We start from the raw sequence: 14,345 nt of genomic DNA, 5'->3' as shown, positions 1-14,345 counted from the left end.
CTCTCGTGCTTCTCTGCAGCCTGCACACAGGGCCTGCCTCCCTGGCTGGACCGCAAAGACTAGGGAACTGTGTTACCAAGGCCTCCCACTGAGGCCATCCTACTCCAGGCCATGCCAGCGCGGCTGCCACAGCCTCGGCACCATTGCAGGCCCCGGGCCTCTGCACCTGCTCCTGCTTTACTGGGGACACTGTCCCCACCCATGTCCACCTGGGACCTTTGGCTCCTGCCCACTGTAGCTCCCCTCCAGGACACCTTCCTAGATGCCCCTGGAAGTTCCTGTCCAGGCCACAGCATCCCTCAGCCTCTGTCACTGGTCCTAGGAAGATCCCTAGGGAGCCCTCCCTCAGGGCCACACTCAGGGGCCCTGTTGTGGGGCCGGCCATCTTCCTTCTAAAGCACCTGGAGGAAGGAAGTAGGGGGTCAATGCGAACCTCAGTCTCCAGGCGAATGCGCCCTTTTTAAAGATCAGGGAACTGAGGCTCAGAGAAGGAAAGGGCTTGCCGGCATCACACAGCCAGCCTGAGATGGTGAAGTCAGGAGCCTCCCCGGGGACGCCCAGGGCTGCGGTACCGTCTCCTCCATCAGACTGGGCCTCCACCCGGCTCCTCCCACAGCCCCAGGCGGGCCCCTGAGTAGGGGCTTTCAGCTTGTGTGGAGGTTCCCCAGGGACACCACCCCGATCCAGCCTCCATGGAGGCTCTTGCCGGCCACTGGGAGGGGCCATTGCACCCCAGGCAGCCCCTGCCAGGCCCTGAGGCCTGTCCCGGCTTTGCCCCATTCGAGCAGGGCCCTGGGGGAGGCAGGACGGGGCCACACTGGGAAGTGAGAGGCCTCTGAGTCCTGCGCAGAGCAAGTCTCCGTCCCCAGCCCCCAAAGCAGCTGCCCTAGTGGGTGAGTCTGGCCGGTGCGGAGACTTCCCAGGAGCGAGGGAGGGAGCGCAGCGCCTCCGTCACAGGGAAGCGTCCCCGCGGGAGGCTCTGGCCCTGATTGGGCGCCGGGGCGGAGCGGCCTTTGCTCTTTGCGTGGTCGCGGGGGTATAACAGCGGCGCGCGTGGCTGGCAGACCCAGGGATACCGGCGGGCGCACAGCCGGCGCGGACGCCCCACAGCCCCGCCCGGACCCGAGGCCAGGCGAGGGGCTGCCAGTGTCCCGGGACCCACCGCGCCCGCCCCAGCCCCAGGTCCCCGCGCTGACCCCATGGCGGCGGACGCAGCCCTGCGCCAGCTTCTGAGGCTGCACCGCACGGAGATCGCGGTGGCCGTGGACAGCGCCTTCCCACTGCTGCACGCCCTGGCCGACCACGACGTGGTCCCCGAGGACAAGTTCCAGGTGGGCCCCCCGCCCGCCCTCCACGGCCCCCAGGCCCTGCGAGCCAGGGATAGTCCCCAGGGAAGTTCCAGGAGGACCCTGCCCCATGCCTCCCGGCCCCTCCAGATCCCCAGGCCCCTCCAGCCTTCCCCAACTCCCCCCCCCACCCCGGCAAGGAGCCAGGGCCTCCCTGAGGACAAGTTAGAAGTTGGTCCCCTTCCCCCAGCCGTCCGCACACCTCACCCCCAAGCCAAGGGAATGGCCTCCAGGTTCCCCCAGTCCCACCCTCAACAGCCTACACCACCACCTGACCCCACCACAAGCCAAGGAGATGGGCGCCGAGCTGCCCAGGTCGCCAGCACCTCTGCCTGGGAGCTCCACCCTCTAGTCATGGTGGAGATGGGCAGGCCGCAGGGTGTGGGGCACCACGGCAGGGACCCTCATGCCACCCCACTGCAGGAGACCCTTCGTCTGAAGGAAAAGGAGGGCTGCCCCCAGGCCTTCCACGCCCTCCTGTCCTGGCTGCTGACCCAGGACTCCACAGTCATCCTGGACTTCTGGAGGGTTCTGTTCAAGGACTACAACCTGGAGCGCTATGGCCGGCTGCAGCCCATCCTGGACAGCTTCCCCAAAGGTGGGTCCTGGTGGGCTCAGCCATGCTGGGGGCCTGGGGCAGCTGCTGTCACCTGCTCAGCCCAGCTGGACTGGAACCAGAGTGGTGTTTGAGGAGCCCGTGGGTGATGTCCCAGGACCATCTTGGATCCTAAGAGGCAAAGGGGCCAGGCCTCACCCACCTGGCCAGGGTGTCCAGTTTCTGGGGCCCATCCTCCCCCTGGAGAAAACCCTGAGGTTGGGACCCTGCTCCTGCCCCTGAGCTGCAGATGTGGACCTCAGCCAATCCCGGAAGGGGAGGAAGCTCCCGACCATCCCCAAGGCTTTGGTACTACCACCCAGACACCCCACCAAGAGGAAGGCCTCAGAAGAACCTCGAGCTGCCGCACCAGCAGCCCTGACTCCAAGGGGCACCTCCAGCCCAGGTACCCCACAGGGGAAGCCAGCCGGGGTCTCCAGTCTTCCCCGGGAGCCCATGCCCCCTCCCCACCCGGGCTCCTACCCACTGGGCGTGGAGCCAGCCTGCCTGGGGCTGTGGGGGTCTCCTCTGGGTACTAGACCAACACACTGGACCAGCCTCTCAGCTCACTCCTGCCTGAAGGGTGACCTCCCCAGGCTGGCAAAGTAGGCAGGCGGGTTTCCTTTTACTGATGAGAAACCAGAGCCTGGCAAAGGGAATACCCAGCACTGGGCCCCCTCCACCCCTCCCTCCTCCGGCCCCTGCCCACCAGCACTCACCCCCACTGAGAGGGGAGGCCAGGCTGCCCCCAGCTCCCCCGTTCAGGCTCTCAACTGAAGGCCAAGCCCTCCAAGAAGGCGGAGAGCAGCGCAGAGCAGCAGCGTCTTCCACTTGGGAACGGTGAGTGGGGCCCAGTGGGAGCGCCTCCCTTCTGCCTGGCCAGGGGCAAGGGGTCAGGGGTCAGAGCAGGGCCTGCCCTCTGAGACCCTGTACTAGGGGCTGCGGACATGCTGGCCTGGCGTGTCATTCCAAGGGCCTAAGCTGCACCACCAGACCCAGGAAGGGGACACCTTGGGTCCATGCACGATCTTGCCAGTCGCCCCTGCCCCCACCACACCCTGGTTCTGGGACCCCCTTCTCAGGCACTTCTCTGCCCATCCACTCCCTGTCCTTCAGGACCAGTCCAGACATGGCTTCCTCCAGAAAATCATCCCTGGCCCCCAGCTGCATGCAGTATGAACTCTTCCTGTCCCCTTCTCCTTCCTTCCCAGGGCACTGGACTCCAGAGACCCCCTATGCCCACTGCTGCCCTCCCTGAGGGCAGAGCCTAGGAACTCTGTGTCCCTCCCAGCACAACACAGGGCCCATGTCATGGTGGGGGCTGGTCATTGGGCATTCCTTCCTCTCCATTGTGCCAGCTCTGCTGACACTGCCACCCCCAGCACACGCACACATGGGTGCACACACGAACACACACGTTCTCATGTCTCTGCCCTTACCTGTGGGCTGTCTGCACAAGGCGGGGCTGGGCTCCCTCCTCGGCCTGCCCTGGCTGGAAGGAAAGGGCTCTGCAGCCCCGTACTGCCTGCTCCTGGCACAGAGTTTGTGCTCGGGAACCGTCTTCCCCATGGGTGACCCCAGTGGGTGTTCCCTTTCCCAGGGATTCAGACCATGTCAGCTTCAGTCCAGAGAGCTGTGGCCATGTCCTCTGGGGACGTCCCGGGAGCCCGAGGAGCCGTGGAGGGGATTCTCATCCAGCAGGTGTTTGAGTCAGGTAGATGCTGTGGCGGGGAGATGGGACTGACAGGGAGACCCAGGCTCCAAGATGGAAGGAGGTTCGCACCCCTGTGTGCCCCTCCGCGCCCCTCTCCACGCCCCTCCACGTCCCTCCACGCCCCTTTGCACCCTAGTGGTCCCACAGCAGGCAGGGCTGTCGCTCATGTAGCCAGAGTTTCTGCCTGTGGTTCTGATGACTTTGGAGGAGGAGAGTGGGCACTGAAGTCTCCCTGTCGGGGGACCTTCTTCAAGGCCGGTGGTCTAGGCCCACATCCCAGCCCGGGATGCGCTGCACCCCCAGTCACCTCCATCCATGTGCATGGGCCCTCCTGAGCCATGTGGCTGCATCCTTAGAAAGTTATGTCTTTGCTACTGAAACCCTCCAGGGTGTCTGTACTCTTCAACCAGGACAGCCTGCAGCGTCCTCGCCCCCCATTCCCTGGCCGGCCTGCAGCGTCCTCGCCCCCCATTCCCTGGCCAGCCACTGACCCCATACAATCACCAGTGCCATCTGACCAGGGCACAGCAGGGCTGCTGGTGGCAGACCCACCGTGCCATCGGGCATTCCATCTACAGTCCCTGCCACGGCATCTCCTCGGTGCTGGGCATGGGCTGGAAACACCAGGCACAGCCAGGGCCCTGGTCTTGCACTTCTGGGTGGTCCCAAGACCCACTGTGTTACTTCCTAAGGCTGTTGGATCAAATGGCACAAACTGGGAAGCTTGAAATGACAGAAATGCCAACATCAAGGTGTCTCGGGGCCACACTCCCTCTGCAGGTTGCAGGGAAGAATCCTTCCTTGTCTCTCCCAGCTGCTGGTCGTTATGCGGGTGTCCCTGTGCCCCTGGGCTCAGGATCCCACCACTCCAGTCTCTGCCTCTGCAGTCTCACAGCCGTCTCCCATGTGTCCTCTTTACAAGGGCACCAGTCATTGAACTTATGGTCCAGTGTGACCTCATCTTAACTAATCACATCTATAATGACCCCAATTCCAAGTAAGGACACACTCTGAGGTTCTAGGTGGACGTGAACTTTGGGGGACACTATTGAACACCCTGGTGTAGACCTGGGAGAATCCCCGGGCCCCAGACTCCACTAGGGTGGGGGCGGGCTGGAGGAACGCAGGCTGTGGGAACTCCACCTGTCTCTGCTAGACCCCAGTCCGGGGCCTACACGACTGCCAAGGCAGGTCCTGCTGGGTAGGTGAGCCAGGACCAGCCAGCATCTCCTCCCAGGGGGCTCCAAGAAGTGCATCCAGGTCGGGGGGGAGTTCTACACTCCTAGCAAGTTCGAAGACCCCAGTGGTGGGAAGAACAAGGCCCGCAGCGGCGGTGGCCTGAAGCCTCTGGTTCGAGCCAAGGGAGCCCAGGGCGCTGCCCCCGTAAGCACCTGACCCTCCCTGGGGAGCCCGGCTCTTGATGCACCCCCACCCCAGGAACAGCATTGCCTCTGGGGGAGTGGCTCTGCTGGGGGGCTGGCGGCTGCTGCCGAGAGATGCCTGGTGCCACAGTCGTGTGCACCCTCGCTGCTCAGGCTGCCCCCATTGCTGATGCCCCTCTTCCTTGCAGGGTGGAGGTGAGGCTAGGCTGGGCCAGCAGAGCAGGGCTCCCGCCCCTCCAGCCCTCCCCAGTGACCCCCAGCTCCACCAGGTAATGCCCTAGACCATAGGAGGGCCCCTGTTTGTCCTCGCTCCCCTCGGGTGGGTCCTGCCGCCTCTGCCTTGACCTGGGCACTCAGGGATGAGCACTGGGGCCTGAGCCCCTCCCACAGGGCAGAGCTCTTTTTCTTTAACAGACGTATTTTCTCCTGATAATATATAATTGTAATATTTAAATAAGTCAGAGAAAGTGAGGTCCTCTCAGGCTCTTAAAAGCACAGCGTTTGGTCCAGGCTGTACGCACTGCTCTCAGCCGTGCCCATGGGTGGGCCGGGCGCCCCTGCTACAGCCAGGAGCTTCAGGGTCCACTGGGAATGCCAGGCTCGTCCTTGGTCCCCAGCATGGTTTCCTAATGGGGTGGAAGCAGTGTGGTGGGTGCCTGCCGTGGTGGGTTGCAGAACCTGACCACTTGGCACCAGGGGCTCTGTGGGGCCCTGGCACTTAGGAATGACAGGGCCCAGTCCTGCCCTGCAGGGGCACCCAGGCTGGCAGGCGTCTGGCGGATTGTTAGAATAAGTAAGGTCATTGCTGTGCAGGACCAGCCTAGTCTGGCTGTCTGGAGGGATTCTGGAGGAGATGGTATCTGGGAGACCCCTGAAGGCACAGCAGGCACCGTCCAGGCAGGGCACGACGAGGGTGGGGTCTGCGGGTGGAGGGTTCAGCAGGTGCTGAGGTCAGGAGAGGCCTCCCTGGGCCTGGCCGCACTGCCCTGTGAGGAAGGGCGCATGTGGTGGGTGTACAGTTCCAGCCCCTGGAACACAGCAGCCCGTGAGAAACCGGGTTTTCTTCCCAATAGGGATGGCCCCGAGGGGTGTCCGTTAGAGACCAGATGGATGGGGAACAGGTGGTCAGGGTGGAATTTCAGGCCCTGGCAGCATGGGAGCAGGGCAGAGACTGGGGAGTTCAGGTACCCAGAGATGCTGGGGGAGCCGTTTTGGGAAGGAGGTGGCTCTCGGGAGGGTGCTGCACCCCAGCCCAGTCTGCATGGGCGTCTCTTGCCTGTGCCAGAAGAACGAGGATGAGTGTGCTGTGTGCCGGGACGGCGGGGAGCTCATCTGCTGTGATGGCTGCCCTCGGGCCTTCCACCTGGCCTGCCTGTCCCCTCCACTCCGGGAGATCCCCAGGTGAGCCTGCACCTCTGCCAGCGCAACCAGGTCACCCCAGTTCACAGCCACCTCCACCCACTGACCCTGAAGGGAAGCCCCCCCAGGCTCTCCCATCCAGGATGGAAGGGCGCTCTGAGTCAGGTCACTGGGCCATGGGACCAGGGCCTGGGGTTTTCCCACCCTGCCACCTGCCTCCCAGCCTGGCCACACCGGCTGCCCAGCTGGGCCCCTGAGGGCAGCAAAGCAGAACAGAGGCCCCAGGTGAAGATGCCACCCTGTCCAAGCTCATCCCAGGCTGCGGCCCACACCTCCATGGGTAGCCAGCCCCCACCCCCAAGCCCCGCCCCAGAGTCCCACCCCAGACAGGGCTGGGGAGCACAGAGGCCACACAGCTGCACCCCCAAGGGCAGGTGGGAGCTTGTCCACCAATGCACAGGACCCCGGGCTTAGTGGGGGTGGGAGGCCTCCTCTGTGTTCATATCCCAGCACTCCCTCCCCACAGCCCACCGAGCCCTGCCCTCACTCCAACCCCACAGGACGTGGCAGTCTGTGGGAGGAAGAGCTGTGGGAGGAGTGGGGACCCACGCTCAGGTGAGGCTCTGTCCCAGCCCCGAGTGGCCTTCACCAGGCCCCCTCTCAGCCTCTTGCGTCATCACTAGAATAAGAGGCGCAGCCAGGGGCCTCGCTCGGCTCCTTCTGAAGCCGTCCTCCTTGCCGTCTCTTCCTGCCCTTGATCACCTCCCATTCTGCTGGGTGCCATTCCCCTTAAGGAAACAGGATGGGTCCCGGGACATAAACAGTCAGCTTAGGGGGGCCCCCGGCAGGGCCCAGCCCTGAAAGGCAGGCAAAACCACTGTGGGCTCGCAGGTGTTGGGGATTCCTGGGGTTCATCAGAGAGCACGCCAAGGGGACCCTGATCGCGCTGGCCAGGGCCACCCCACTAAGGGTAAATGTCCCCCTGGGGGCTCTCCCTTCCTGCCCATCTCCCTGCTGTGCCTCAGTAAAAGGCATGGTGCGGCGGAGCCCTCGAGCCCCACCCGTGGGTTTGGGGATCTGTCACCCGCTGTCTTGTTCTGCATGTCTCTGACTGGTGGACGCACGAGCAGTGGGACCTGGAGGTGCTCCGGCTGCCTGCAGGTGACAGTCCAGGAGACGCAGCCCCGGGCAGAGGAGCCCCGGCCCCAGGAGCCACCCGTGGAGACCCCGGTATGGCCACGCCCACTTCTAGGCCGGGCCACCCCTCCTGTCTGTCTGTCCCCTGGAGTCCTGTGGGACAGGCCTACCCCAGCCGCAGCACTGTGCCCCTCATGCACACGCCTGGTCCTTGTGGTCCCCTGCGGTGGGGCCCCCATCATGGTTCCTATGGGCGGAAACCCAGCTCTCCTGGCTGCGGATCCACCCTGGGGAGGCACTATGAGCATTGATAATGGCCCTAGAAGATGTGCTCATCGTTCTGCTGCTGTGAACACAGGAGGGCTACTGTGCACAGGCCCAGTGTTCCCTCTGACAGCCCTGAGGGCCAGGGGGCCCCTCGTGTGTAGACGGGGGAGGAGGGAGGACCACAGAGCCAGGAACTGCCACAGGCCTTTCCCACTCAGTGTGGACGCCTTCCACCACACTGGCCCTCCGCCGGCACCCTGCTGCCCCGGGTTTCAGGCGCCCGGCAGGTGCCCACGGCCCCCCTGATGCTGACCCTTGGGTTCCAGCTCCCTCCGGGGCTTAGGTCGGCGGGAGAGGAGGTGAGAGGTCCACCTGGGGAGCCCCTAACTGGCATGGACACGGCTCTTGTGTACAAGCACCCGCCGGCCCCGCCTTCTGCAGCCCCCCTGCCAGGGCTGGACTCCTCGGCCCTGCACCCCCTACTGTGTGTGGGTCCTGAGGGGCAGCAGGTGAGCGGGGAGTGCAGACCAGGGTGGGCTCTTCAGGGAGCCCAGGACCTACATGGCGGATGAATTCACCTGAAACAGGAGGAGAGGGAGGCCAGGCAAGACAGGGTCTGGGAGGCACAGGGCCTGGGGCTGTGGGGGAGCGTGGGGGGCTTCAGGGAAAAGGGGAGGCTCCTAGACCTCCACTCCAGCTCCTGGCCCTGGGCATTACTGCTCCCCCCCCAAGGCAGGACAATGAAGGGGGGGATGGCCCAGCGCACATGGGAGCCCGCCCCGCCCTGCCTCAATTCCCCTCACTGCAGTCCTGTGGGCACCGCCTTTCAGGAGACTCCTGCACTCAGCCCCAAAGGAGGCTGGGCTGGCCAAGCGGGAGAGAGGTGTGGCACCAGGCTTGCCTGAGGGTGCTTGGGTCTCCCCTGCATCCTGGGGATGGGACTGGTCCCGCTGTCCTGCAGCCTTGGCCGCACCGTGAGGCTTCCCACTTGCTCCCAGACCCGCTGTCCAGCCCTGGGTGGTCCCAGGGGAGAGCACGGAGGCCTCGGGTTCAGCTACGTTTCCCCCTGGCCCCCTGTGTCACCCCACGGGGTTGCCTCCCACAGAGTCCAGCTCCTGGCGCACAGTGCGGGGTGTGCGGAGATGGTACGGACGTGCTGCGGTGTGCTCACTGGCGCTGCCACTTCCCAGCGGGCACCTCCCGGCCTGGGTGAGTGTGGTTGGCATGGAGGCCCAAACCCACACCCACACCATACAGCTCAAACCACACCCCATCCACACCCTACACCCTATACTCATCCTCCACACCCCCCACCCACCCCACACCCACACCCTGCACCCCACCCCACACCCTACACCCCACCCCATAACCTGCACCCCACTCCCACCCACACCCCCCACCACAACCTACACCCCACACCCCACTCCCACCCACACGCCCCACCCACACCCTGCACCCCACCCTACACCCTACACCCCACCCTATAACCTGCACCCCACTCCCACCCACACCCCCTACCCACACCCTGCACCCCACCCACAACCCCCACCCTGCACCCACACCCGACACCCACATCCCACACTTCAAACCCACATCCTATACCCCACACCCACATCCTACACCCCACACACCATACCCACACCCTACATTCCACAGTCACATGCCACTACACTCCCACTCACACCCTACACCCCACCTCATATCCTGCACCTCACCCACACCCCACAGCCACACCTCACCCCACACCCCACACTTCCCACTCACACCCCATAGGCCCCCCGACAGCCTGCACCCCACTCCCACCCCACACTCCCATCCACACCCTACACCCACCCCACACCCTACACCCCACCCAAACCCACCACTCCCACTCTCCACCCATACCCCTTCCTCACACCCCACACCCCATCCCCCACTCACCACCCATGCCCACACCCCACACCCAACACCACCTCCCAGCACCCCACACTCCATACCCCGGAGGTGGCACTCCTGCTACCCCCAACCTGGCAGCCCCTCATCCTCTGCTGCAGGACGGGCCTGCGCTGCAGATCCTGCTCAGGAGACATGACCCCGGCCCCTGTGGAGGGGGTGCTGGCCCCCAGCCCCGCCCACCTGGCGCCCGGGCCTGCCAAGGTCAGTGCCACAGGAACCCTCCATGAGTGCTGGTGGTGGGGGTGGGAGACCCCTTGGGTTGGGGTTGGGGGAGCACGTCTCAGGACAAACCCTGGGTGCCAGCTTCGAGGGTTTGCACCATACACACGGACCATGTGGTCATTATCTGTAGACAATAATTTCCCTTTAAACCTAATTCTTTTTGGCAACTTAAATATAGTTAAAAGGAAGCTGCCTCCAGGGTTGGTGACTGACATCACGGTTGGTTGTGTGGCCGCCTCACAGCAGAGGCCTGAGAGTCTCACCAGGGTGCCCTGGTGGGGTGAGGGGAGAGCAGGAGTGCCAGGCCTGCAGGAGTAAGCCCCAACCCTGTCTGACCCCTCCAGGCAGTCTCACCCGCAGTCCTCCCTGGGGCCAGGATCCACCCCATTGTGTGGCCGGAGCCTCTCAGAGAGGCAAAGCAACCCTGGGTCCAGCCAGTAGCTCTTCCTTTCCTCCTGCTCTACTGTCAGAGAGGACCCGGGGGGTGGGGGGACCCCTGACTGCTGGGGCGGCCTGGCTTGCCCTGGAGCTGGCTGTGGGGGCGGCCTGAGTCACTGCTGCAGGAGCCTCAGGGGTGGTGGCCTCTTGCCCTGACTGTCCCCAGCAGAGGCCTCCTGAGCACATCCCAGCCACGGAGGAGCCTTTAGGGATCCTGGGGTGATTACATGTCCCACCTGCTCCACTGGCCCACACACTTTCCCAGCTCTGCCTCCACCCCATATACACCGTGTGGTGACAGGCCACCCCGGCATGGTACTCCCTGGGCAGGTGACAGGCCACCCCGGCATGGTACTCCCTGGGCAGGTGACAGCCCGCCCCAGCATGGTACTCCCCAGGCATGTGACAGGCTGCCCCACCATGCAGGCTCTGGCCTGGCATGGCACAAGCCTCAGACCAAGCCCTGCCCTTGGGGCTTTTGTGGAACAGTGGCTTGGCCCGCAGCTGTCGCTGTCCCCTTCCTTCTAGAAGCCTCCCTCCTCACACCACCCACCTGGAGTCGGTGCCCTATGCAGATGCCCCTCCCCAACCCCAGGCAGCTTTCTTGCAGCTGCTCCCGCAGCGGGTACCTCGTCATTAACCTACTGGGTTCTGTCTTTGAACAGCAGAGAGCTCTGTGTTTTCATTGCGGTGTGAAATGTAATGCCATGTTAGAGGAAAAGTTCTGGCTGGCCTTGGCCCCTCCCCAGCCTGCCCCCCTCCCCCAGGGTGGTTGGGTGTGTCCCCAGCCTGCCCCCCTCCCCCAGGGTGGTTGGGTGTGCCCCCACACCCCGTCCTGAGCAGGTCTCCCACCCACTGGCAGCATCCTTAGGACCAGGGGAGCATCCAGGGGCTTTCCCCTCCAGACTGAACAGCCCCTCCCTCAGCCACGCAGGGCTGCAGGGCCTTGCAACGCCAGTGTTCACCTGAGTGGAGGAGCTGGGATGTGGCTGTTTGGGGCTACAAATGGGCAGTTCCACAGGGTTCGGTTTAATATGGTCTCCTCTTTGCTGGGGGTGCCCGCCTGGGGACCTTCCCCCACTCTGGCCGCTCACCCATGGCATGCACTGGCCCTGGTGGTGCTTGTCGGGGGCGGGGGTGGCATGGACCAGACACTTTCCTCTCTGGGCCTCAGACTTCCCCTCTCAGAGTGGGGCTTCCTTGCTGGTTCCCTGAGCCCCCTCGTTTTCCCCAGGAGGCCACACAGTGTGGAGGCTGTCTGGGGGCCGTGGGCAGCTGGCCGTGGGCAGCGAGCAGGACCCGGGGCAGGCAGCCCCCGCCCCATCATGCCCATGTAGCCCTGTGCCCTCACCCCCAATGGGGCTGGGTGTAAGAATTCCCATCTCAGGCCGGGCGCGGTGGCTCAAGCCTGTAATCCCAGCACTTTGGGAGGCCAAGACGGGCGGATCACTAGGTCAGGAGATCGAGACCATCCTGGCTAACACGGTGAAACCCCGTCTCTACTAAAAAATACAAAAAAAAACTAGCCGGGCGAGGTGGCGGGCGCCTGTAGTCCCAGCTACTCAGGAGGCTGAGACAGGAGAATGGCCCGAACCCGGGAGGCGGAGCTTGCAGTGAGCTGAGATCCGGCCACTGCACTCCAGCCTGGGCGACAGAGCGAGACTCTGTCTCAAAAAAAAAAAAAAAAAAAAAAAAAAGAATTCCCATCTCAGTGTGGGGGGGAAATACCCCCGCGGCCCGTAGGCCCTGCAGCCTCTGTGTCCCCGCCAGGGCTGTGGGAGTTGGGTTGACCTCTTCTCTTTCCTGGGTTCCAGGATGACACTGCCAGTCACGAGCCCACTCTGCACAGGGAGGACCTGGAGTCCCTTCTGAGCGAGGTAATGCCTCCCCTGGCCTCGGCTGCACCTGCTGCTCCTCCACTCCCCCTCCCCTGCCTCAGCCGGCACCCAGGCCCCCCACTCTGGGCACACTGAGGACTGCCAGCCCCCGCTGCTCTTGAGCCATGGAAACTCAGGCTGTCCCTGCGCCACCAACCAGGAGCCCCAGTGCTGCTGAGCCCCTGGCATCCCCCCACAGGAGCCCCCCAGCCCCCCACAGGAGCCTCAATGCTGCTGGGCCCCTGGCACCCCCCAACAGGAGCCCCCCTGGCCCCTGCCCCGGCAGGAGTCCAGTGCTGCTGAGCACCCCCAGCCCCTCCCCGACAAGAGCTCCCACACGGCCCCTTGCCCAAGGGCCTGGACCCTGGCAGGCAAGGCTCGAGCACCAGGCCCAAGATCCACTTTCCCAGGGAGGGTGGGGTGTGGGAGTGGGGGGGTCCCGGGCCCCGTCCCTCTGAGAGTTGCTTGCCCCTCCCAACTCAGGCCTTTCTATGCTAAGATGGGCAGGTAGAATCTGTGGGCAAAATGTGACTTTTAAAGCCTCGTCTGGTTTTGGCAAGAGGATAAGCTCCTCCAGCCTCCACAGGTTCTCCTGTGTCCGGCGTGGCACCTGGGGGTCCCAGCTGACCATGGGGCAGGGGTCCTGCCCTGTGCAGTGGCCATGCCCCACACACCCTGACTGTGCAGATGTCTGTAGAACCCCAGGGCCGGAGAGTGGGCCAGGGGACCCAGCGCTGGGTAATGGAGCTGCTTCTCTGGACGGGGTCCCCGGATATAGCTGGAGAAATAAGGGTCAGGCTTACAGCCTCTCCAGGGTGGCGGCCTTATTCTGCTGGCATTGTGGGGCCTGCGGGAACATCCTGTGGGAACATCAGGCTCCTGAACAGAATGAGAAGCAGCCGGCCCTGACCCCCAACCCCGAAGGAGCCACCCGAGGAGGCAGAACTGCCATGAACTGCCATGGGGCTGTGCCCTGGGCTTACAGGATTCGGTGAAATGTACAGGACGGGGTCCTCCTCTGACTGGCCTGTGCCGTGGGGCCTCGGGCCTCAGTTTCCCCTCCTTTGAATTAGAGGGAAGGTTGGACGATCCTGTGGCCATGGCGGGGCGCCCCTGGAGGTTCTCACAGTTGCTCTGTCCCGCAGCACACCTTTGACGGCATCCTGCAGTGGGCCATCCAGAGCATGGCCCGCCCGCTGGCCGAGGCGGCCCCCTCCCCCTCCTGACCCTGGACGGCCGGGACACGCAGCTCTGATGGGAGGGCGCCGAGAAAGACACCTCCTCCCTCAGCCCTGGAAGCCGGCCGGCTGGGACCCAGAAGGGGACAGTGCCACGTCTTGTCAGTCCTCGGCTGTAAACACAGCCCTGTGTTTGTGGGGACACCAGCCATCATGTGCCTGGAAATTAAAACCTGTGGTTTCGAGATGCTTGTCAGTGGGGGCATTTGTTTGGGGCGTTCGTGTGCCTGGTGCCTGAAGTGTTGGCCAAGCTGGCTGGAAGGGAGCTCGCCGTAAGGGAATGGGGTGCCTGTAGGCAGGAGTTCACCAACAAAACCACGAGGCTCTGTTCCATGCCTCCCACTGCCCCCCAGCAAAACCCAAGCCCTTGCTGTACACCCCGCAAGACCCTGCATGGTCCGGTCCCCAACCCCGGCCTCCACCCCTTACTGTGCTCTTGGCCTCCCTCCGTTTCCCCCAGCAGCCAAGCTTGTTCCTACCTGCTGGCCTTTGCTAGGTGTTCCCTCTGCCTGGACGCTCCTTCCCCTGGGGCTCTGAGACTGGCTTCCCATCATTGACATCTCAGCTCCAATGTCACCTCCTCATTCATTCATTCATTCATTCATTCATTCAAAAAACCTTTATCATACATCTTCCATATGCTGAGTATTTTCCTGGGACTTAGGGGGGCCCCAAGGAACATTTTGGTGGGAGGGGTGGATCATGTAAAGAAGGAGGGTGGCCCTGGATGGGGTAACTGCTGCAAAGCAGGAAACAGGCAGAGCAGCGCTGGGCATGTGATGGTGTCACAGGGACCCTCCTCGGAGGAGGAAAGGAGCTTTGGGGCGCGCCTGGC

The 14,345-nt window shown here is 63.9% G+C and overlaps 1 protein-coding gene across 20 annotated transcripts; it reads left to right on the top strand.

The window, feature by feature from the left end:
* Positions 1 to 1,068: 1,068 nt before the first annotated feature.
* AIRE (autoimmune regulator) lies at positions 1,069 to 13,695 on the top strand. 20 transcript variants are annotated; one of them, XR_012431926.1, is made up of 17 exons: positions 1,069 to 1,331; positions 1,770 to 1,944; positions 2,192 to 2,347; positions 2,707 to 2,781; positions 3,542 to 3,655; positions 4,893 to 5,038; positions 5,226 to 5,306; positions 6,111 to 6,221; positions 6,323 to 6,438; positions 6,957 to 7,011; positions 7,527 to 7,626; positions 8,088 to 8,309; positions 8,631 to 8,683; positions 8,906 to 9,009; positions 9,834 to 9,936; positions 12,210 to 12,272; positions 13,418 to 13,695. XR_012431926.1 is itself a non-coding variant. In XM_074033922.1 (15 exons), exons 1-15 carry the CDS (start codon positions 1,200 to 1,202, stop codon positions 13,496 to 13,498), a joined length of 1,737 nt encoding a protein of 578 aa, XP_073890023.1. In that variant the 5' UTR covers positions 1,069 to 1,199; the 3' UTR covers positions 13,499 to 13,695. The 20 variants fall into 20 exon arrangements, 10 of the variants coding, with proteins under 10 accessions (XP_073890023.1, XP_045245312.2, XP_015302277.3 ...); XR_006697016.3 differs by lacking the exon at positions 6,957 to 7,011; XR_012431927.1 differs by lacking the exon at positions 8,631 to 8,683 and having other exon boundaries at positions 8,127 to 8,309.
* Positions 13,696 to 14,345: the final 650 nt, after the last annotated feature.

Source organism: Macaca fascicularis, chromosome 3 (assembly GCF_037993035.2).
Source record: "Macaca fascicularis isolate 582-1 chromosome 3, T2T-MFA8v1.1".
NCBI lineage: Eukaryota > Metazoa > Chordata > Mammalia > Primates > Cercopithecidae > Macaca > Macaca fascicularis.
The sequence above is the reverse complement of the archived record's forward strand: the minus strand, read 5'-3'. Positions and strand labels throughout refer to the sequence as shown.

Bases quoted from the DNA above. Each gene is read 5' to 3' on its own strand.
- AIRE (XM_045389376.2), top strand. From the start codon at position 1,200: ATGGCGGCGGACGCAGCCCTGCGCCAGCTTCTGAGGCTGCACCGCACG. The intron at 8,310-8,905 runs GTGAGCGGGGAG...TGCCTCCCACAG, and splicing joins TGGGTCCTGAGGGGCAGCAG to AGTCCAGCTCCTGGCGCACA. The intron at 12,273-13,417 runs GTAATGCCTCCC...TCTGTCCCGCAG, and splicing joins TGGAGTCCCTTCTGAGCGAG to CACACCTTTGACGGCATCCT.